Here is a 25,475-nt window from a genome sequence, read left to right on the forward strand (position 1 = left end):
TCCCTTGACTTAAATCTCACACTGGAGGAACAATTTGTTTTCTATAAACGTTTTCTACAACACCACTCATTTAAGAAAGACTAAAATATTAACAGAATCAGAGGGAGTTTACAAGCAAATGCAAAGCACAGGCAGTATAAACTCTAAGCTGTCCACTGAGAAACTTTAAAATTAAATTTGCCTGTGCTCTAACTCATGGGATCATGCTAAGACCCTTGTCCACATTTTCCTTTAGTGGACTCCACAGAAAACATTTTGAAAGATAGCCCGAAACTCATAAATATTTGTTAATAAATAAAACCAATCTATATGGAAATACTGATATTCAAGGCCAGACCTATAAGTGTGTAAAGCAAGAAACCACTGAGGGGCGCCAGAAAGACCCAAAGATTCTCCCACAGTCTGTCAGGGTGCCTAGAATCCTACCATTAATGGCTCTCTGCTTTGACTCGAAGGATTCTGTTTCTCTGCAACAGCTTTAACAGAAAAGAAAAACACAGCTGGAGTAGAACAGGCAAGAGAGACCATGCTGAGGAGCAGAGGACTGGGTTGAATGATGTGAAGATGGGGATAGCAAAACCATGGTCTAAAATAAAGGGCAACAGCTGACCAACTGATTAATAAATCAGAATATTCTTCTAGAACACCTGCTATCTTTAAGACATTATACCAGGCACTCTGAAGGACACAGAAATATATGAGGCAGGATTACTGTCTTCATGAAGTCTGCAGTCTAGTGTTTGGCCTTTGTTGTGGAGCCAGAGAATGGATGGCTGCTTAAAGCTAGAAATATGAGTGTGGCCTGTATTCATCCTCAGCATGTCTGCATAAGGCTCCAAAGAGATCTAGGTCAGGCAAGTGAAGAGTATTGTGGGACTAGAGAGAACGAGATCTAAAGAAGAGGAAACAAGGATGAAAGGAACGATGAACTGATAAAGCCATTCTCCCCTTGGAGAGTAAAAGAGTAAAACACTTTTACTCTTTAGTGTGAGAAGAGATTACAGGCTTTGATGCCTGGAGAATTTTATGTCTTTCCACCAAATAAAAAGAAACATAAATTGAATTTCATATAATTAGTTTGTTACATTGCTTTGTTACAAAAGCTTTTTGAGATTTTTGTTTGTCAGTTTTAAATACTTACCATCAAACTTTGCAAGTCTGCTAATATCTGCTCCAAGTTCTGAGGTAACTGATAGCGCATGGCGCACTTTAAGGTTCGTTTCCCTGTGAAATTAATTGACACGGCATGAACTTTTAAATGGAACAGCCCAACAGCATCTTACACAAAGCCATCAGGGACACTTCAGCAATTTCAGCACATGCAAAATCCAACACAAGAGATTCAAGAAACTCCCTCTGAATGTCATTCACACCTCCCACACTACCTCGGGAAAATGGACAGGGCTTTGCAGGCTCCTAAGAGCTGGCATTCCACCCACGGCACATCTGTGTAACAACAGAGTAATCTGTTTTGCTATTTGAAAAAACAGAGGATGTAATAAATATGCTTTCATTCAAACCTACTTAGACATCATGCATGAGTTACAAAACACATTAGGAATGGGAACACAGTCGCCAAATAAAGGAGGCCAGTATCACTCCAGAGTCTGCTATCTATGTAGGAGTTTTACTTGTAAGAGATGGTCATGGCTAATTTCACAGTAGCTGAAATTCAAATGGGAAAAGGAATACAGCTTTCTTTTTCTTGGAGAGTCAAGCCAAGAATCCCATAAGTCTAGAATCACACAACTAGACAAGAACTAAGTAGATCACAGTGAGCTGGTCATCTTCTTCCAGGCAAGACCACATATACACTGGACAGATGGCTCTCTGGTATTCGTGAAATGACCAGCAGTGAAGATTCTATGACCATCACTAAAGTCTTGTGCTTAAAGAGTTTGCAATGCCAGTTTCCTCACTGAGTTCAACCTAATTCTCTTCTACCGTAACTTAAGATCATCTGTCAGAGTTCTACCTTTATGGGATGTTTAGTAGTGGGCTAATTCAGTCAACAAATATTGATTGAATATATACCATAGTCACTCATGAACCTCAATGCAGCCACTAAAGGTTACTGTCCTCTTGCAGGAAACAAGTGGTAGGTAAAAAAGCAAATATTGCCTTTTAGAAGCACATGCCAAACCATGAAATAATTGAATTTAGAGAACTGAGCAGGTACCTGAGACTGCATTTAATCTAAACTTCCCATGAGTGAGCTTCACAATCATGTTACGACAATATATACCCAACCCAAGGAAGGCCCATTGGTGAAACACCTTTCTGCATGAAATACTAAGTTGAATGTATAATTGAAATGTCTTTGTTTAAAAGTAACCTTATTGATCTAAATCTATCAATTCGTAGGAGGCAGAGATGTGTAGGGATTGAAATAGTAAGAATAACTTCATAACTGAGGCAGATATTGAGCTGGGCTTGATGGAAAAGAGTGGGACAGTGGTGTTGAGGTTAAAGGACCGAAATGAGTTGGATCATTTAAACGACTTTTCAAGTAATTGAAACAGTCAGTCACACCAGCTGGACTGGACAGCCCTCATTCCATGACCATAAATCCCGTCACTCATCAAAGTTCATCATCATCATGTTAAGTTACTTCCTCAGGATTCTCTGTACCAGCTCACTTCCACCTTCAGATGTGGAAGCTAAAGGGGAAGAATAATCACACATAGAGCTTACTGATAAAAAAAAAATTTCTTTTCCAAAACTCCTGATTACTACCTTCATAATCTTCCTTAATCTGCCTCAATATCTTGATAAACTTCAAAATGATTTTCAGCATAAGAAACAATACAGAAAGATCCTTTGTACCCTTTACTCAATTTCCCCTCTGGTACCATCTTGCAAAACTATATCACAATATCATGAGCAGGATACTGACATTGACAGTCAAGATCCAGAACATTCCAATCACCACAAGGATTCCTTCAGTCTCCCTTTATGGACACACTCACTTCCCTGTCTCCTGAAACCCATCTTTAACTCCCAGCAATCCCTAATCTGCTGTCCACTACTCTAATTTTATAATGATGTTATATAAATGAAATAATACAGTATGTGACCCTTTGGGATTGGCTTTTGTCCACTCAAAATGATTCTGTGAAGATTCATCCAGGTTGTCGCATGTATCAATAGTTCATTCCTTTTTATTGCTCAGTAATATTGCACGATATGGATATACCACAGTTTGTTCAACCACTCACCTGTTGAAGAACATATAAGTTGTTTCTAGTGTTTGGATATTACAAATAAAGCTGCCCCAAACATTTGTATATAAGTTTTTGTGTAAACATATGTCATTCCTCTGGGATAAATGTCTGGGAATGAAACTGCTGGGTGATATGGTAGTTACATGTTTAGTATTTTAAGAAACTGCCAAACTGTTTTCCAGAGTGATTGTAGCATTTTACATTCCCATCAGCAATGTGTGAGTGACCCTGTTTCCCAACATCCTTGCCAGCATTTAGAGTTCTCACTATTTTTTCTTTTAGTTATTCTGATAGGTAGGAAGTGATATGTCATTGTGGTTCTAATTTTAATATCCCTAATGGCTAATGTTGTTGAACATCTTTTCGTGTGCTTATTTGCCATCTGTATATCATCTTTAGTGAAATGTCCCTTCATGTCATTTGCCAATTTTCTAACTGGATTGTTTAGTTTTTTTACTGTGGGGTTTTGAGGATTTTTAATATTTTCAAGATACAAGTCCTTTGCCAGGTAGATAGGTTGCAAATATTTTCTCCTAGTCTGTAGCTTATTTTTTCACCCTCTTAACAGGGTCTTTTGCACAGAAAAAAATTTTAATTTGATGAATTCCAGTTTGTCAAATTTTCCTTTTATGTATTACGCTTTTGGGATCAAATCTAAGAACGCTTTGACTAGCCCTAAATCTTGAAGATTTTCTACTATGTTTTTCTCTAAAGGTTTTATAGTTTTGTTTTGTTTTGTTTTTTTGTGGTACGCGGGCCTCTCACTGTTGTGGCCTCTCCCGTTGCGGAGCACAGGCTCCAGACGCTCAGGCTCAGCGGCCATGGCTCACAGGCCCAGCCACTCCGCAGCATGTGGGATCTTCCCGGACCGGGGCACGAACCCGTGTCCCCTGCATCGGCAGGCGGACTCTCAACCACTGCGCCACCAGGGAAGCCCCTATAGTTTTATATTTTACATTTGAATTCAGTTTCCTTAATAGCTACAGGGCTATTCAAATTATCCATTTCATATTGGATGGGTTCTGATAGTTTGTTTTCCGATGAAGTGGTCCATTTTATCTACTTTGTTAAATTAATGTATATAGAGTGGTTTGTAGTATTTCCATATCCTTTTGATGACTTCAGGATCTGTCATAATATCCCCTGGTTCATTCATGATATTGTTAACTTGGGTCTTCTCTCTTTTTTTCTTTCCCTGTCTTCTTAAAAGTTTGTTTATTTTATTGATGTTTTCAAAGAACTAGCTCTCTGTTTCATTGACTTTTCTCTATTGTTTTTCTATTTTCAAATTCATTGGTTTCCACTCTTTATCTCGTCCCTTCTGCTTGATTTGAGTTTATTTTGCTATTTTCTAGGTTCATGAGATGGAAAATTAGATCATTGATTGGAGGCTTTTTCTCTTTTCAAGTGTATACATATATGGCTATAAATTTCCCTCTTAGCACTATTTTAGCTTCTGCCCAGACCAAGGGTAAGATCATACAGGCTGAACTCTATTTGGATAGCTCAATACAGCATTTATTTTGAAAGCAGTGGCTAAAACCATGGGCTCTTTTGTCAGCTGCCAGGTTTGAGTCCTGGCTTCACTCTCTAGAAGTTTGGGACAAATTCTTTCATCTCTCTAAGCCTTCATTTTCTCACCTGTACAACAGGGCTTATATAGTACCTACGTTAGGATTAAATGATGACATTCATCTAAAGCACACATATAGTATCTTTAAAATGTAAGCATTCAATAAATATTTTGATGTCAGACAGACAAACTGAATCCACTGAAACAGAATTACTATACAGTCCATAACTAAATTCCAAATTAGCATCCATGTCAAAACTGCATCCTACTCCATTTCTCTCTTATCTCTCTACATCTTCATTTGACCCAGTTCCAAAAGTTGCCTTCTAAAGTAACATCAGTCCTCTTTCTTCAAGGGATCTTTTCCCAGCCGCTCCGCGGCATGTGGGATCCTCCCGGACCGGGGCACGAACCCATGTCCCCTGCATTGGCAGGCAGACTCTCAATCACTGCGCCACCAGGGAAGCCCTCTTCAAGGGATCTTGATTGTCACTCCTCTCATTTTCCTTAGACAATCACTTGAAATTAAAAACAAACAAACAAACAGAAAACCCTTCCAGGGAATCTCAGTGAAAAGTCCCTGTGTAAAGCTATTTACGTATATATGTTTAGCTCGCTGTTTCTGAAAGAAATAAATTTAAGAGAAAAAACAGAGGTTTCACAAGATCTGCAAAGTAATTAGCAAATGGACTTTGCAATTTAGAGTCTTATTTCTTCCAAGAAAATAAAATGAAGCATTAGGGCCTTTTAAGATTTTTTTTTGATTGAAATAGAGTTCATTTACAATATTTCAGGTGTACAGAAAAGTTCTTCAGTTATATATATATATATACATATATATATATACACACACACACACATATATATATTCTTTTTCAGATTCTTTTCCATTATAGGTTATTACAAGATATTGAATATAGTTCCCTGTGTTATAAAGTAGGTCCTTGTTGTTATCTATTTTATATATAGTAGTGTGTATCTGTTAATCTCAAATCCCTAATTTATCCCTCCCCCCTTCCCTTTGGTAACCATAAATTTGTTTTCTATGTCTGTGAGTCTATGCTTTGAAATAAGTCCCTTTGTATCATTTTTTTTTAGATTCCACGTATAAGCGATATCTTATGGTACTTGTCTTTCTCTGTCTGACTTACTTCACTTAGTATGATAATCTCTAGGTCCATCCATGTTGCTACAAATGGCATTATTTTGTTCTTTTTTATGGCTGAGTAATATTCCATTGTATACATATACCACATCTAAGAATAAGGTTTAAGTTAGGTTCTGTTTCAAAAAGCTATTACACTTTTTTTTTAACATCTTTATTGGAGTATAACTGCTTTACAATGGTGTGTTAGTTTCTGCTTCATAACAAAGTGAATCAGTTATACATATACATATATCCCCATATCTCTTCCCTCTTGCATCTCCCTCCCTCCCACCCTCCCTATCCCACCCCTCTAGGTGGTCACAAAGCACCGAACTGATCTCCCTGTGCTATGCGGCTGTCTAAAGCTATTACTCTTAAATAAATTGAAAACCAATCTAAATAATTATTTTGACCTTAATAACTTACCCATCAAGCTCAGCAGTTTCAATATAACAGAGGCCATGTGGCTCACTACTTGATAGGAGAAGCAGATCAGCCTATTTTGAAAAACCAGGATAAAGAATACTTGAAAAGGGAAGATTGATTGAAAGCCTTCTACATTGTATCATCCCTCCACTACTAATGAGCCATTAGAGCCTTAGAAAAAAAGTGAGAAGTGAAGTTCTGTTCCACCTCTCTACCATATGCCCTGAATCAAAGCCACCCTCCACTTCCTTGTTCCTGGTTTGCACGCCCTTGACCATCAGAACATAAGCAAGGGGAGAGATAGCATATAAATTAATAGCCACTTTATTTTTTTAATAGAAATGTTTAAATTTTTATATATTTCTATATAAAATGTATATATCTCATAGAAATACATAAAATTCTATTTTCTTTCTTTGATAATTACTAATGGGAAATATAAAACTTTCCCCAATAAATAAGATAACTGGAAATACTTATATGCACATACTTTAATTCCGTGGTTATCAGTTAAGAGCTGAGGCAGGGAAAGAAGATGGGGAAAGACAAAAGTAAAGTAGGATGGAGGAAACTGAAAACAATAGAAAAAATAAGAGAGGCAAGGAAATTTTTAAAAGAGAAAAGGATTAAAGGAAAAACAAGATTAAAACATAAGCAAGAGAAAATAAAAAGATGGTGGCATGTAAGAAAAGGGAAAGAGAAGAAAAGCAGGGGCTAAGCAAGAGGGCGGGATAGAATAGAAAACATGGTAAACAGAAAACATTCAGAGGTGGGAAGCTGGTCTTTCACAGAGATAAATTATTCTATTCAGCCATCCATTTGTGTTTTGGAAATGACCCATCACAATTCAGTTTTAGAATTCTGGTAGCTTTCTACATTGGGAAATTGTTTATTTGAAATTTCAAAACTGATTTTTAAATGAGGGTTTTTATGAAATTCTGAAGGTTTTACATGTCTAAAAAGAACTGACTAAAATTCTAGCAATTTATTTTGACATATTAGCCTAACAATTTTTTAGCTCTGTCTAAATGTACAACTGGCATTCCAAAACTGTAAACGTTTCTTACCTTTGTTTTTTAAATATTTGAATTGTTCCATTCTCAAACCTTGGAGGTTAAATTTAGAATCAATCCACTGATTTCATTGTCTCAAGCTTTTAAATTTTCAACTCAAAAATAGGCATGGTGTAGGTGCATGTGGGGGGGAGGGGGTATAGTTTTGTCTAAGTTGTAATAAAACAGAACTAAAAAGCAACTCAGTGACAACCCCTAACCGAATAAATGGGTTTGCACTACCAAGGCTCCGCCTCAACTCTGGATGAAAAAGCCAGAGACGCCTGTCAAGGCAGAAGTTATTTATTTTCTGACTTCTCACAATGTGACCTGAGCAAACCTGCTCTGAAGAGAACATGTGAAGAGTGTATGCCACTCTTGAGCCAAAAATTACCCCTCTTGAGTTTAAAGTGGAAAAGTGTTATGAAAATTTACCTTGATTTTATTTCTCACATTTAAATTTCAATGAATAAAGGCACAAGGCACAATAGCAGTAGAGTTTCATGCTCTTCGGCCTATGGGTCTCCTCCCCAAGTTTAACAGGATCATTTCAAAAATAATCCACAATTCCCTAATTCTATCATCTGTGATTGAAATAGTTGTGAAGTTTAGAGAAAGATATCCATTTGTACCTAGAGTTGCTTTTCTTCAAAACTCTGCCTAGTAAGAATCATTACTTTTTTCTTGTTACAGTTTAATTTTGAGCTCAGCTGCCTCAAGACATATTTTTGATAAACAAAGGGACGAATTGTTGGCCACAGTTGGCTCAGAACATGTGACTGAGTCACCACTGCCACCTTCTGACCAGATTCTTTCCTAAGCAGTGACTCAACTTCCTAGAGGCATAAACTGAGAACTGTAAACCCCACGGGTTCTGGGCTAACTCTTCCTGTTCTCTCTAACCCCTGGGGACCTGGGACTTCTACCTTCCTGTCTTCTACCTTCCCCGCCTCCTCCTGTCACCTCCATTGTCACCTTTCTCTATGTCCTCTGAACCTTCCTCCTGTTTTCCCACTCCCTGATCTCTGCCCTGCCTCCCCTCATTCTTCCTCTGTTCTCCCTGCCCCACTGCTGAGCCTTGATCTTTCCTTTTGCTAACTTCTCCCTTCAAGTTTTTTAAATTCATTAGTTGAGGAGGAAGTGTGAAGGGGCAGAACCATAGGGGCATCCAGTGGAATAAGTGACCAGCTCACTCATCATCATGCAGTCCTATTTCCACGTGCACTCAGCAGTCATTCTGGAAAGGAAGGGCAAGAGAGCTGTAGTAACAGCCCTGTTAGTCCTGGGTTGCCCTTTGGTCAGAGGTTCTGGGAAGGGAGTGGAGCAACACATGGGTGGTCTTCGGGCCCAACAAACCCCATGACTCTGTGAGCCTCAAGTCAGTCCTCCTTAAACTGATCCCTTTAGTATCTCTCAGGGACCCAATTCCTAGTCGATCCAGAAACTGGTGTTTGAGCTGTAGGTGTTTATAATACCAGTAGCCAAAATTTGGTGGGGACTTACTATGTGTCTGGCACTGTGCCAATAGCCTTACATGCAATATTTTATTTAACTCAAAGAAATCCTAAGTGTAGGTCTTGTTATCTCCACTTTACAGATAAACAAAGTGAGACTCAGAGAGGTTCAGTAACTTGTTTGCGGCCACATAGTAAATAGGGCACCAGGATGTGAATCTAGGCAATCTAAGGCATTTACTGCCAGGAGTACTAAATTAAATAAAAGCTTCTTACCTTCAAGGATTTTATAGTTTAGTAAAGGCAGAATATGACAAGGGTTCTAAGTGTCTTATTAACAAAGTGCTGTGGGAAGAATGCAAATGAGAAAGGGAGTAGGTCGGGTTGGTAGTTGAGGAAGGGCCTAATGGAATATTCTGGATGGAATGGAGGGCAGGTCTCCACAGGCAGTGGCGTTAGCAGGAATGCAGCACGGGGAAGGGAAGCTGTGATTATTGGAACTCACAGGGGGTCCAGGCAGCAGTTAATTCCAACCATACCCATCTTCCTTAGACCCCCATTTGTACTTTCTGCTGTCAATTACTGGTGCCTTTTCCCCACGCCCTTCCAGGAAAGGCTCAGCTATGTCTCCCAAGAATTAAGGAATGTTTTTCAACACAATGTTTCTTCTCCCACCTTCCACAGGTAACAAAAAGCCCAAGCAGGGGTTTCACGGAAACCTGAAAAAAATATACCAGCCAGAGGAACCTTGAAAACCTTGAACATCTTTGAGTTCTAGGCACCAATGACACTGGACTCCTAGATTTACTAGGCATGATTAATGTTTGATGAACTAAAGAACAAATGAAGCAAAACCTCAAGTGATTATAACACCTGAAAGCTGTAGAGTTCTCTAAGGGTTTACAAAACACTCTCACATAATTGCGTCACTTTATTCTCTCAACAACCCCATTAGGGGATAATATTGTTCCCGTTGTGTGTATAAGAAACCTGGGAAGGTAATTTCTGGTCTCACAAGCACTAGATGAGCTAAATTAACCCATGTAATGTCCATACCCTTTACAAAGTCATGGTGAAAGTTTCATCACATCTAATACAGGATCCCAAGACTCCAAGCAATATAAGGCCATATTCAGGGCCACATGGAGGTTAAAGGGCAAAGCTAGAACTCGGAACTCTGATCCCCAAATGTATGCTCTTTCCACTGGTTGGCTACAAAATCACTGGAATACAACTATGAAAAACAGACAGCATTTCACTTCGTTGGTGTTCAAAAACCAAAACTACAATGGTAAAAGAATATTGGGATTCGATTCATGACGTCATGGAAAGATAAATTTGTAGAATTAATTGGAACACCATATTTGGATCTCCCTTCATTTTTTTTAAGCCATTCTCACATGTGGAATTCTTCTTTATTTTCTTTATCATCTACAAAATTATCTTTTCTTTTATTCTTTTACAGTGCAAAAATAAGAATACAAAATGGCTCATGCAGTATGAGTATACTTATGGAAAAATACGTTGATGTGGACAAAAGTCAGAATGAAGTCATAAAACTGAAAATGGGTAAGATTATAGTTAATGTTTTCATTTAAAATTTAAATTTCAGATCCAGCAAATGCATGTTGAATGTCTCACATATTTTTAAAAAAGGAAGATTTATTTCAGCAATTAGAGTAAAACAAGTAACTCTGATTTGAAGCTATAAAACTTAAAATAACTAAAAAAGGCAATTCAACCACAAAATGGCCTCCCCGGAAGGATGTCCAAAAACAGTGCTGAAAAAGACTGGAGAAAATGCCCTGATGATGGGTCAAGAGAAAGCCAAAGCCTGCCCATGGTCAGCACTGGAGGTTAGGTTAAACTAGCCCTTTCATTTCTTAACGTGAAATTTTCAGTTCTGTATCAGAAGAACGTCTTTGTTTTAAAGCAAAAATTTACTGTTGTAAACACTGAAAACATGAGGGCCTTTTTGTGGAGGGGATGGTGGGTGGACTGTTTTTCAAATAAGCTGAACAATTAAATTCATATGATGTTCAAATACGCTCATGTCCAGTAAGAGGTTTATTTCTACCACCAGATGAGAAAAGCCAAACAAGACAAGAGCACTGCTGTCAAGTAAAGGAGGAAGGTAGGCCTGGCTCCCAGGGTCCAGGCTCTGGCAGTATCAAGAACTCTGCAGTGTGTTTTTCTCACACAGTTTACTTAATTCTTCTAATGGAAGTCAATCTCATTGTGATAACTGAATTATGCTCTACGTTTTTTTTTTCTTGGTCCCGCAGTAAAAATAGGAGCTCTGGAAATTCAGCTCAAAAGTGTTTTAGAGTTTTTTTAAAAAAGGTAAGGGGCAGTTTTCCTTATTGGGAAAACAAAGGTGAGTAACTTCTGAACATGCCAGCTAACTGGTCATCTCAGGCAAGCTCCTTTCCTTCCTTAAAATGTACTGATATGGTGACATAAATCCAGTTCGAAGTTCTAAGTTTGGACAGCTAGAGGTTATGCGTCAGAATTGGGTGCAACATTCTCTGGCCACTTCACCTCCATCATCCAAGCCTAGAGGCCCTGACTCTGGAAGCCCAGTCGCAAGGTAATCAGGACCAACTTTTCCAGTGGAGGCAGGAGCAGCGTATGGTAAAGGGAGGGGTTAAAACCCCTGGCTCTCCTATTGACAAGCTATCTGATGGCACTGTGCCTCCATTTTCTTGTCTGTAAAATGGGAACAATAATAGTACATAACCTGCCGTCATTGGGATAATGTGAGGATTCAATGAGTTAAGTCATATAAAGAGCTTGTAATATTGTCTGTCACGTGGCACACAGGCAATAAAGGCGAGCTATTATTATCATGATTTTCATGATCTGGTTTCCCAAGATGTACCTCTGTGCAGTAACTCCGAAGGGAGTCTCTTTTAGAGACCTCTGATTGTTGCTCCCCAAATGTAAGCTCCCTGACAGCCCCTGCCAACTGATGCCAGGGAATAGGAAGTTATATTAGCACTTCTAAGTGATTACAGCAGTTCACCCACAGAAACATTTATGTGTCCTCGAAAACAGTTTCATAGGTGCCGCGTAGCCGCACATGGATAAACTTTGAACAAAGTGACCTAATCAAGAGGCACTGTGGTGTTTTGGCGTTTGAAGGAATCCCTTCCTCACTTATCCAAAGATTAAACCAACAAGCTATAATTGTATGAGTCAGACAGAGATCAATGGAGATAAAAATATCATCTTTGTCACTGATCAAGCTATTGGAGACCAGGCTTTAGGTCTGTGGGCCCAGTGGGCTTGCTAACACTTCACCCCTGTTAGACTCATCTAGTCATAGTTGAAGCTCTCTGGAAGCTCGAAACTACCAGGACCCTCTCGCTACCCCCACCATGGGATCTACTCCTGTAAAATTGGTACTTCGAACGAGCGGGGCAGAATGTACTCTCTGTACACAGACAGAGCCCAAAGAGAAAGGGAAGGAAGGAGGTGCCGGGTCATGCACACCACTCCCCGCCCCAACACTTAACAATAGGAGAAGTCACTCCTGGGAGAGGGGAAAAAGCAAGGGGGTGCAAGACGCTTAGTGTTATTTTGGGGCTGCCCCTCCAAGTGAAAACAGGAAGGATGAACCTAGGAAAGAGTAGGGAGTAAGCATTTCTACCCCATCATGTAGCCACAATAAAAAGGCTACATCTGCACTGTCCAGTAAGGTAGCCACAAGTCACACGTGGCTATTTAAATCTAAATTAATTAAAATTAAATAGAATTTAACATTCAGTTGTTCTAGCCACATTTCCAGTGCTCAGTATCCACGAGGTGCTACTGGCTGTTCTATATTTGGACGCACAAATATAGAACATTTTCTTCACTGCAGAAATTTCTATTGGACAGTGCTGGGGCACGTGAATCACTGACTTCATGGAAACTCATCTAAGTGTGGGATTCATTTTAAATCAATGATAATGATGCGTTCATGGAACTGGTTTCCTTCCATGTGATGCCTGCACTTACACTTGACTTCCATGCTTCATTCCACAGAAAGGTTTGCAATAACAAGCAAGCATGTGTTATTTTCTATAACACAGAAAATACAACTAAATTAAAAACAAAGAGCAAGGGAAGTGCAAATTAGAATATTAAGGCTAGAGGGCAAGTTGGAGCACAGATATGCTGTCCATGAGGTCCTTGGAGTTAAGAGATTTGAGAACACAAATTTGACTCCTGCCTTTATGGGATTCACCTCAAAGAATCTGATAAACGAACATAGTAGAGTATCAGTGAATAAGTTGAGTTCAGTCCAATATTTATCCCTGTTAGAGTATATCCATAGGGCTTTTAAAACATTATTTTTACAGAATACCTTAAACAGAAATTACCTAGCATTTCCCCTGAAATATAATTCCAAATAAAATAATAGTTAAGTGTTTGGGATACTTTAATTTTTCCTAATTCCACTATATCTAGCACCATGCCTGGCATAAAGTCATTTCCAAAAAAATTTTTTTGAATGCACACATCCTAGAATTCTATATATGCCCATTAAAAAAAAAAGTTAAGATTATCCACTAAGAAGCACCAAAACTTTTTCATTGTAATTATCTTAATTGAAAGTAGAACCAAAATAAGTTACATGGAGCCCTTTCTTCTTAAGCAAAGAACCCTGAATATATGTGATCTTTTCTTAATTAGGGCCTATTAGTACCTCATGGATCCGGAACGCCCTGAATTTGGGAAATTTATAACCACTTTTTTTTTTTTTGTCTTCTTTCTTAGAAAAGATGGACATTAATTCATTCAGCCAACATTTACTGACTGCCCCCTATGATCCCACATGGCACTAAATGTTACGGATCAGGCAAATCAATGTGCTCCTTGCTTGTAAGAATCTTGTAGTCTAGTCTCAGTTCAGACAGAGAATCACAGCAACTACGGGCTGGAAGGGATCTCTGAGATCATATAGTGCTCTTGCACCTGGATTTGACATGTGAAGAAACAAACGAAAGGCAGAGAAGATAGAGTGCTGTCACTGAAGGAATGGAGCAAAGACTCAGTTCTCATCCAGTTCCCCACCCAGTATCCTTACACTGTATTTTACACTAAGCCTCAATCTTTCCCACAGGGTATGTTCTTCTAACACATGCTACCCTCAGTGTATTGCTCCTAGTATTTAATGAGCTGGAAAATGAGCTGGACATGCTACTTTAAATTGTGTCCAAAAAAAGTAAATAAGTTTTGAAAACCTGGCAGACTGCCCTAGGTCTAAGGAACCCAGGTTACACCGGTGAGCTCTGAGACCTCCATTTTGGCTGCACCAACACCTTTTTGCTTATTTTTGGCTCTCAGCTATTTTCTAGAGACTTGAGGTTGTCAGAGAAATAAGCACTTCTCTATTTAAAGTGTGCACTCTTTTTGAATGGCCTATCCACTGACTAGTCACCTTAGCATGGGGTGTTCCAGAGAATCAGTATACACAGATGATACATTAATGAAAGAAGACTGTTTCTGAAAGTGAATGTTTAAGAGTCTTAACTGAGTTGTTCTTGTAAATAGATCTTGGGGCCATTTGTTTTATGCTGTGGGAAAATGTCTCAAATTTAATGAAGAACACAGCTTGATAAATAAAATGGCATTAAACCAAAAATTTTCATGAGTAATCTAATATATATTTGACATAAAGACTACAATAGTTATAATTTTTAATCTCTGATCTGGATAGCTTTTATAGCCTTGCATTTAATACGAACTATAGTTAGTCACATATATTTTAGTTTTAACTGACCCCTAGAATTTTATTAAGGAAACTGTAACACAGGCAGCTTGAGAATATAAGTTATAGTGCATTTGGTATACAAAGTAAAACCTCATAAATAGCATTTATTAAGAACATTCAATCAACATTTTCTGATCGTGATTATTCAGGAAAGAACATCCATTCTCTCTTTCTATAGCTAATCTTTTCTTCTATGATACTGCACATTAACAGTATTAATTCCGTTATTGGGGGGATAATATTCAAACTATGTGAGAACAAACTATTTTTAAAGTACTCTGGAGCATTTTAAAAGCTCTTATTTACATCAAACAATTGACAGTCTGATTTTAAATATTTTTTATCTGTTAATTTCCCAAAGGAAATAACAAGGTGATAATCACTCAGCCTTATCTGAGTTATCAGGTTATTGAAAGGAATTAATCAATATGTCTTTCAAATATTTTATAACTGAGACTTTTTAATAATACATCCTGGTATTCCCTCCTTAATTACGCTAAATTAGCGCAGATTTACTAAATTTGCAAATGTGAATATTTTAGTACATATGGTATTTTAACCTGAGATAAATTTCTTAAACAATACTAAATACTTACAGCAACAAATTGGTTATTTTCTAATTTAATGATGTCTCCCACTTTGACATTCATCCATTTTTCATTCTGCAGTCTAAGAACAAAAACAAAATTAATTTTTTTCGGGAACAAAGAAGAATCAAGAGACTGTATTCACAATGGAGCATCATATGACAGAAGAAGCAGAGTAGACTTTTTTTCTAGAATACTAAATTCAAAGAACCTTGCATAACAAAGTCTTTTACCTGAGTGATGTGGGAACTAAGGCCCAGAGAAGTCACGTGATTTGCCCAAAGACACCCAGTGAGTTAGTTATCCCTGGAGCTAGACTCAAAATGCCTAACTCTTGGCTGTGTGCTCTTTCCACCACCCCATGGTACCAGCTTTATACAGCAGCTATTAACTCTTACTTGTATATCCTTGGGCAGAATATTAAAAAAAAAAAAAAAAAAAACTGAGGGGGAAGGAAAGAAAGAAATTCAGTCATTAACATTCTTTTCAACTTCTGTATTAATAAATATAGAAACATCACTGCTGTTGTCTCAGAAGTCTGTTTAACTGGAGGCAAGAAGTGAAGGAGACAGAAGCAAGGGGGCAATAGCTAAAATGCAAGTAAGAGGAAAAGAATAAAAATTCTGGAAAGGACAAGAACAGCAATGGGTGACAAAAGAAGCCTTAGAACACTGAACAAGAAAGACCACCTACAAATTATCCACAGCACTCTGGCCAAAGGGCAGGCTTGGTGGCATTCTAACGGCTAGAACCAACAGCTCAGAATTGAGAACACAGTCAAGATGTTGCACTGTTTTCTTCAAGGCTCATGGATATAATGGAGTCGCAGGTCTACCCTTCACCAAGTTCAAAGGGGTTTATGACAAAAAGCTATTGTGTCTAGCTGGTCAGGCCCCTCGCGACAGTTAGGCAGACAGGCCATCTGGAAACAGACCACCTGTGGCAGTATCCGTGATGCTAATCATCCCTTCTGAAGTTCTCTGAAATGTAAGCCAGTTGGAGACCTTCATCACACTTCTTTCTCAGTGACTCCCTTCTAGGAGAGAAGGCTGGGACGAGCAGGCCAGGTTCCCCAACAAGTTAAGGTGGGCAGGTTAATTTCATTGTGCAGTTTTTAAGAAACAACCTAATTTACTTCTTTTATAAGCTGGAAAACAGTTTTAAATATTTATACAACTGTGAAATATGCCTCACACTATCAACCCTGCTGGGTCATTTGGCTTAAACACTCAAAGAATTTCTCTTTAATACGGATCCAAGTACATGTTGTTCTGGAAAGTTTTCAATTGCAGCATTTTCATCTCTAGCCAGAATTCAATCATTTTTCCAATGCCATACTTTTCTGCACTTTATCTAGTTCAATGACAATGAAAGACCCTAGGAAGTCTTTAAATCTCATTTTATTTATTTCTACAGGTATGGATAGATTATGTGCTGGTCTATTTCTCCTGGGGTATCTCCTTTGGAGCATTAGTGACATTTCTCAGGAGACAGTATCTTAGATAAAATGAAAGTGCATCTGCTTCAAGAAGAAGCTGAGATGATACTAAGTCCCATTTGCAAACTTCGATTCCTCCTACCTGTATACTATTAAGCTCTACAAAGGACCACGTCCTACCTCTTCCACCAAAATGGAAAAATCAACCCAAGGTAAAAGGAAGCTCTACAGGATCTCTTATACATTTTAAAATGCACACTTGAGAGTTAAGTTTGCACGGGTAAGTAACAATAGCCACTATTTGGGGTAATAAATTCTAACTTGTCTAGTGTCATAATATTTCCCCCCATAAAACCAAAGCAATTGGAAATATGTTTTTAAAAGTCTGGATATCCGTGGGAATTAGTTGAATTAACTGCTACACTTGGAAAAATACTGGAATAAAATCTCTTTAAGAAAAAAATTTGCAAAATCCCAGGGCATGCAAAGAATCGTTGATAAGAAAGAATCTGATATGGTCAATACGGATTCCTACTGGGACAATACAGAGAAGTGATAAAGTAGAGAAAAATCCCTTCCCTCATGCCAGATTCTCATGCCCATTCTCCTCCTACCCACATGCACCCCTATCTGTATTTTACCCTCTACTTTCTAACCTATTAAATATTTCCAAAAATAGAAAAACACTCAGAATAAATCATCTGACCAACCCCCACTAGGATCTGACCATTAGTCTGCTAATGTCATCCAACAGTCCAAGAAAGCAGAAAATATTTGTAATACCATGTATGAGCCCAGTCTCCCTTACTTTAACTTACTCTACTCCTTTTTCTCTCCTTCTCTCTTGCCACCTGTCTGCCCTCTGACCAGAACATATACCTCAGAGCTCCTCTTCCCAAAAGACCCCTTTGTAACTCCAGATATCTTCTAACACCTACTCTTATCCTTGGTCACCTAAGCCTTTCCACCTATTCCAATGGAAATTCCTTCCCTAAAAATGAGCACTCCAAACACTTTACTTCCAAAGTCTATGACTAACAGTATTTGAAATCTTAAAAACCTTCTGGTATGTACATGTACAAATTCCACAGGACACAATATCACCTCTGTGGGCTATGAGCTATAGAGACGTTCACAAGGCAACAATGTTGTTTGTGACAAAATTTTTCAGAACTTGAAGCAAAATATTGTTGCGAAGGTACACAAACATGGGAGAAATTTCCTCAAAGGAAATATTATCCAAAACTAATGACCAATATGACAAAAAACAGCAAGTGGTATTCCCTGGATGTTGACCCTGACCCTAGCGCTATCCAACTATTTCATCAATAACCTACACAACCAACCCACAGACACATTTGTCAGACTTGTACACAGCATCCTACCAAGAAGAGAGCATAACTCTTAGAAAGAAGATTGTGACAGAAAGTTATGATTTGAAGAGGCTACCAGAAACTGAACGAAGAGGAAGAAGTACAAAACAGATTATTCTGGAGAGGAGAAAGTAACACTCTACAGATGTAATTAGGGTTTTGAAGAAAAAGGGCCTGGAGATATCAGTAAACCATATGTTGTGTGTGATGTCTTGGTTAAGCCTCTTATTTGAATATATATCTGTAGAACAATCAATATGTATAACACAATCAGAGGAGTTTTTTTAATGTTATTTCCTATTCTTTCTTACCAGGTAATGATAACTGCATTTAACTAGGACCTCAGAGATACACTTCAGTTAGCACTAAGGATCATAGCTACAAAAGTACCCAAACTTACTAACAAGTATAAACTGATAAAGATCTGCAAAGGAATTTAAATCGAATATATTTTAAATCCCACCATTTTTCTTTTCCTACACACTACCGCCACCACTGACTTTATAACATCAAAGACATATCAGAAGACTGGAGGGACAGATAGGAAAATTTCCTTTAAGGCTCATCTTCAAAATATTTCTAGACTTCTAAGATTTTAGCTTGTATAGTAATTTCACTTTGCCATCATCCTGAAACAACAAAAACACACACTCCCTGGTCCTCCATGTGCGGTGCAGCTGTTCCCAAGACTCATGTTTGAAGCAAGCTTGCGTCATAGCTCTGTGCAGGGAACACAGGGTGGCCTTGTGGGACGTGAAAATGACACTTGGCTCCATAGACTCGGCACCTTCAAACTTTGCTTTTACCGTTGTCAAGAAAAGCCCTCCCACTCTAGTAGAGGGTTTGTAGTATATAAATACTCTGAAAGCAAGTTAATTCATGTAATTGCACTGAATCAAGAAACTCCAAGATTTTTAAATATGCTTCAAGTATCAGTATCACCACATAATTGCTTCAGGTTTTGAAATGGACATAATCTAGCTAATGCTTCTTTGAACCAGATTTTTCAAAAATAGTTGGGGTCATAAGTTAGCTTTTACCTTATAAGCTCACAAGCCAATCACTACATAATAAGCCAAAATTCAAGAAAAGGACTCATAAAATTTAAATTCCAAAGGTACCATAAAACATATGGGGTTAACTGTCACAGAATAGTGACTAGAATTATTTTGAGGAAAGAATTTTTAAAAACACACCCACTAACTATATATCTGCTCTCAGAACATCAGAGAATCTGAGTTCTGAGAAAAGGTGGTGAGAGATAGCAACTGTATCTAATAATTGTTGATAAATTTGTCTGAACCTGCTTCTTCCTGATAAGGCATAGCATACTAGGAGCTGCTACAATTTGCTGAGGACCTCCTTGAGAAAATGAGAGTGGGATAGCACCTACCATTCTCCATGTCACTGAACCACTGGCTCCAGAGGCTAGAAATCAAGTATTTACCGCGAGCAAGATACCAAGCCCATTGCTGAAGCTTAAGGGGCAGAAGGAAGAGATCTTCATGGGTCTCCTCAAGGCTTCTGTCATCCTTTCCACAATCTAATTTTCCTGATTGCCCATTAGCATCAAAGATTCCTGAAAAGAAGATTTCCTCAAAAGCTACAGAAGTTATGTTGGCATACTAGAGAAAGAAGATAATAAAGAAGGTCAGTATAACTGACCTCACCTAATTAACCAAACAATCCACATACACTGAGCTTGCTTTCTTCCTTAATCTCAAGCCCATGTCAGATCTACAACATACAAAAGTATTCAACTGCTCATACAGACTTTGTTTTATTCACCACTGTATCTTCAGGACCTAGAATAATGCCTAGTTTAGAGTAGGCATTCAGCATTTGTTGAATGAATGATAAGTAAATTAATGAATATAGAATCATTATTTCTAAAAACAGTTGTTGAATGACAGCATTTCCCTGAATGTCTAATAAGAATTATAGCAATGAACAATTTATTTAGTGCTTACTGTATTCCAGGGAGTGTGCTGATCGCTTAATGTATAGGGTTGCCAAATAAAAATAAATGACACCCAATTAAATATGAATTTCAGGTAAACAACCAATAATTTTTTAGTTTAAGTGTGTTCCATGCAATATTTGGGATATATTTATACTAAAATATTGTCATTATCTGCATTTCAAATTTAATTGGATGTCCTATATTTTAACTTGCTACATCTGGCAACACTGAATAGTATCTTATCTCATTTACTCCTCACAGCCGCCCTATGAGATAGGTACTGTTTCTACCCCCATTTTAGCAACTTTAATCAGAATAGAAAACTGAAGTTCAAAGAAATTGAGACATTTGCCCTATTTTGCAACATTTGTCAAAAATTCAAATGTCCACATACTTTGACATTCCACTTTAAAAAACTGATCATACAGGTGCTCAAAGATGGATATACAAGGATGTTTATTACAGTATTATTTGTAATAGCAATCTATGAGAAACCATCACTGCCCATCAATAAGAATTAGATAGATATACCAGGGTACACCTATCCAATCATGGCTCATCTACTCAATGGAATACAATGCAGCCAAGAATAAGATAGGTCTATATGCGCTGATGTGAAATATCCTCCAAGTTACATTATTAGGTTGAAAACAAGCACATGCACAACACTGCACATGTGTTGTAAGATTCTAACTGTGTTATGAAGCAAGGATAAACCTACACATATGTCTGTTGTTACATGCATAGAAAATTTCTTGAAAGACACACAAGAAACTCTTCAGTGGTAGCCATTAGAGAAAGGAGATGAAAAGGAGAACCGGGATGTAAGGGAGACTCCATTTCATTGTATACTTTTCTGGACTGTTTTGGCATTACAAATATTGGTATTTTAAAGGGCAATTGGGGAGTAAAAATAGAAGAAAAGAAAACTCCTCCAAGTTCACAGGTGAGTGGCAGAATCAGAACTACAACCTGAATCTGCCTGACTACAAAGCCATGCTTTTAATAAATCTATACTTATTGGTTTTTTTTAACTTTAACTTTTAACTTTATTTTCCATGATAATTATGTATTGCCTATTTAGAAAGAGAATGGCCCCTAAGGAGCTGAAGCGATTCAAGCACAGCAATAGTGCAGACTCCCAGCGTTTCAATCCAGCCGATCCAAAGACAGCTGGCCGTCATGGTCCCCTGACAAAAGTGTCCAGTGGACAGCAGCAGTTCCTGGTTCTTTTCAATTCCACTGCTGTCAGAGCCACACTACAGCAAGAGATACAGTTTGGCCCTAATCCTCTAACAACAGACTGGTGAACAGGATCTCATTACACTGAGAATGAGCATAATACTCACATCTTTGGAATCTATTTATTTTGAAGAATGCAGATGTTTTCCTCCTTTTCCTCCCCTCTTATTAGCACCATGCTCATGCTGAGGTAGAAACACAGGGTGGGTTAGGTCTCACACCCATTTCGTAGGGGGAGAGGGTGAGAAGAAGGAGAAATGATAAAAGTTATAGTCCTACAGCACGGATAATTTCGTTTAACAATTTTCTGAGAAAAAGTAATCAATATCAGAGAGGCCCTGCCTAATTTATACAAATCCTTGTAGAGCCTTTTGTGCATTATTTGGGTGCAGAAATACACACACAATTTGGCCTTACTATTTTGAAAACAGAATGATCAGTTCACTTACTAAGTTTTACCTGAACAATAAATAAGCCCACTGACAGTTGTGCAGAAAATCTATACTCTTTAATCATTTCCATAAACTGAAACACTTCTCCTGAATGAGTCTCTCTACATCCTTTCTGTCTTCTCTGTAAATTCTTAGTAGAATTCCATTAATATATGGCTAAGAGATGAAGAAACCCCAAGGAAATCAGAAGAAAATTATTTTAAAGGAAGACTATTACATCTGCTCTCACATACTAATGCTGAGGGAATACCTTAGACTGACCATGGAGAAAACAGAGTGATTTAGGCCTAGGTCACATTCCTGGGCAGCAGAGTCAGAGGGAGATCTGTGTGGAAGACGTTTATTGGCAAGTTCTCTTGGGAATAACACCTGTGGGGAGTGAAGGAAACAGCTGGGCAGAGGGAGGAGTTAGGCTGTTGATTCAGTCACAGTAAAGGCTCAGCCAACCCCAGGGAAGCTCTGGAGCTGGAACGGGCCGTCAGAGTTGGATCAAGGGGACTAGGCCTTTATACCTGGGCTTTGTTCAGTCATGGGATGTGGTCTGACCCCAGCAATGAGGTGTGACCTTAAGAAAAACAGCTCTCCTCAGCCAAGGGCAATTCCCAGAGAGAGCTGACAGCTCAGGGCTGTATGTAGGCAGCGCGCCCAGCAGCTGGAGAAATACATTCTGCCGTCTGGAGGAGGGATGTAGGTGGAACAGCAGAGCACCCCTGACAAATTGGGAGCTCACTTTCCAATTCTGCTATCAACATACTCTTGTAATTAGAATATTCCTTTTTAATTCTAGGCTATTTCACCTTTCTTTAGTTCCAATTTCAATTCCACAAAGTCAATACAACCAGCTGCCATGAGCCCTTAAGCTCCCTACGTCCATTTTAAAATTGGGGGAAAAAAAAAATCTGTGAAACTTTGGGTCATCCTTTTTTCCAATGATTATTAAAGAAGTTGGAAGATAAAATTGCATTACCTTTCCATTAAATATAGTCTACAGATGACCACTGACTACCCAAATATCCTAAGAGTAATGTCAATGGGAAAAATCATTATTCCTGAAATATTCCTACTATGAAGAACATTTTTTTTAAACATCCTTATTGGAGTATAATTGCTTTACAATGGTGTGTTGGTTTCTGCTTTATAACAAAGTGAATCAGCTATACGTATACATATATCCCCATATCCCGTCCCTCTTGTGTCTCCTCCCTCCCAAACTCCCTATCGCACCCCTCTAGGTGGTCATAAAGCACCAAGCTGATCACCTGTGCTATGCGGCTGCTTCCAGCTATCTATTTTACATTTGGTAGTGTATATATGTCCATGCCACTCTCTCACTTCGTCCCAGCTTACCCTTCCCACTCCCGCTGTCCTCAAGTCCATTCTCTGCATCTGTGTCTTTATTCCTGTCCTGCCCAAAGGTTCTTCAGAACCTTTTTTTTTTTTTTTAGATTCCATAAATATGTGTTAGCATACAGCATTTGTTTTACTCTTTCTGACTTACTTCACTATGTATGACAGACTCTAGGTCCATCCACTTCACTACAGATAAGTCAATTTTGTTTCTTTTTATGGCTGAGTAATATTCCGTTGTATATATGTGCTACATCTTCTTTATCCATTCATGTCAGTGGAAACTTAGGTTCCTTCCATGTCCTGGCTATTGTAAATAGAGCTGCAATGAACAATGTGGTACATGACTCTTTTTGAATTATGGTTTTCTCAGGGTATGTGCCCAGTAGTGGGATTGCTGGGTCATATGTTATTTCTATTTTTAGTTTTTATTAAGGAACCTCTATACTGTTCTCCATAGTGGCTGTGACAATTTACATTCCCACCAACAGTGCAAAAGGGTTCCCTTTTCTCCACACCCTCTCCAGCATTTATTGTTTCTAGATTTTTAAATTATGGCCATTCTGACCGGTGTGAGGTGATACCTCATTGCAGTTTTCATTTGCAATTCTCTAATGATTAGTGATGTTGAGCATGCTTTCATGTGTTTGTTAGCAATCTGTATATCTTCTTTGGAGAAATGTCTATTTAGGTCTTCTGCCCGTTTTTTGATTGGGTTGTTTGTTTTTTTGATATTGAGCTGCATGCACTGCTTGTAAATTTTGGAGATTAATCCTTTTTCAGTTGCTTCATTTGCAAATATTTTCTCCCATTCCGAGGGTTGTCTTTTCGTCTTGTTTATGGTTTCCTTTGTTGTGCAAAAGCTTTTTAAGTTTCATTAGGTCCCATTTGTTTATTTTTGTTTTTAATTCCATTTCTCTAGGAGGTAGGTCAAGAAGAATCTTGCTGTGATTTATGTCATAGAGTGTTCTGCCTATGTTTTCCTCTAGGAGTTTTATAGTGTCTGGCCTTACATTTAGGTCTTTAATCCATTTTGAGTTTACTTTTGTGTATGGTGTTAGGGAGTGTTCTAATTTCATTCTTTTACATGAAGCTGTCCAGTTTTCCCAGCACCACTTATTGAAGAGGCTGTCTTTTCTCCATTGTATATTCCTGCCTCCTTTATCAAAGATAAGGTGACCATATGTGCGTGGGTTTATCTCTGGGCTTTCTATCCCGTTCCATTGATCTATATTTCTGTTTTTGTGCCAGTACCATACTGTCTTGATTACTGTAGCTTTGTAGTATAGTCTGAAGTCCAGGAGTCTCATTGCTCCAGCTCCATTTTTCTTTCTCAAGATTGCTTTGGTTATTCAGGGTCTTTTGTGTTTCCATACAAATTGTGAAAATTTTGGTTCTAGTTCTGTGAAAAATGCCATTGGTAGTTTGATAGGGATTGCATCGAATCTGTTGATTGCTTTGGGTAGTATAGTCATTTTCACAATATTGATTCTTCCAGTCCAAGAAATGGTATATCTCTCCATCTGTTTGTGTCATCTTTAATTTCTTTCATCAGTGTCTTATAGTTTTCTGCATACAGGTCTTTTGTCTACTTAGGTAGGTTTATTCCTAGGTATTTTATTCTTTTTGTTAATAGTAAATAGGCATGTTTCCTTAATTTCTCTTTCAGATTTTTCATCATTAGTGTATAGGAATGCAAGAGATTTCTGTGCATTAATTCTGTATCCTGCTACTTTACCAAATTCATTGATTAGCTCTAGTAGTTTTCTGGTAGCATCTTTAGGATTCTCTATGTATAGTATCATGTCATTTGCAAACAGTGGCAGTTTTACTTCTTCTTTTCCGATTTGGATTCCTTTTATTCCTTTTTCTTCTCTGATTGCTGTGGCTAAAGCTTCCAAAACTACGTTGAATAGTAGTGGTGAGAATGGGGAACCTTGTCTTGTTCCTGATCTTAGTGGAAATGGTTTCAGTTTTTCACCACTAAGAATGGTGTTGGCTGTGGGTTTGTCCTATATGGCCTTTATTATGTTGAGGAAAGTTCCCTCTATGCCTACTTTCTGGAGGGTTTTTATCATAAACAGGTGTTGAATTTTGTCAAAAGCTTTTTCTGCATCTATTGAGATGACCATATGGTTTTTATCCTTCAGTTTGTTAATATGGTATATTACATTGATTGATTTGCATATATTGAAGAATCATTGCCTCCTGGGATAAACTCCCCTTGATCATGCTGTGTGATCCTTTTAATGTGTTGTTGGATTCTGTGTGCTAGTATTTTGTTGAGGATTTTTGTATCTATGTTCATCAGTGATATTGGCCTGTACTTTTCTTTTTTTGTAGTATCTTTGTCTGGTTTTGGTATCAGGGTGATGGTGGCCTCATAGAATGAGCTTGGGAGTGTTCCTCCCTCTGCTATATCTTGGAAGAGTTTGA

General features: G+C 38.2%; 1 protein-coding gene across 1 annotated transcript in view; it reads right to left on the reverse strand.

Moving 5' to 3' along the window:
- Window positions 1–25,475, reverse strand: part of ATP8B4 (ATPase phospholipid transporting 8B4 (putative)) — a 198,039-nt gene that overhangs the window by 128,070 nt on the left and 44,494 nt on the right. The window contains exons 5-7 of the mRNA XM_060164306.1: window positions 15,234–15,306; window positions 6,371–6,441; window positions 1,142–1,224 (exon numbers count right to left, since the gene is read on the reverse strand). Of these exons, the coding sequence (XP_060020289.1) occupies window positions 1,142–1,224; window positions 6,371–6,441; window positions 15,234–15,306 (227 nt within the window). The remainder of the gene's footprint in view (window positions 1–1,141; window positions 1,225–6,370; window positions 6,442–15,233; window positions 15,307–25,475) is intronic.

This window comes from Lagenorhynchus albirostris, chromosome 1 (genome assembly GCF_949774975.1).
Source record: "Lagenorhynchus albirostris chromosome 1, mLagAlb1.1, whole genome shotgun sequence".
In the NCBI taxonomy this organism is placed as follows: Eukaryota; Metazoa; Chordata; class Mammalia; order Artiodactyla; family Delphinidae; genus Lagenorhynchus; species Lagenorhynchus albirostris.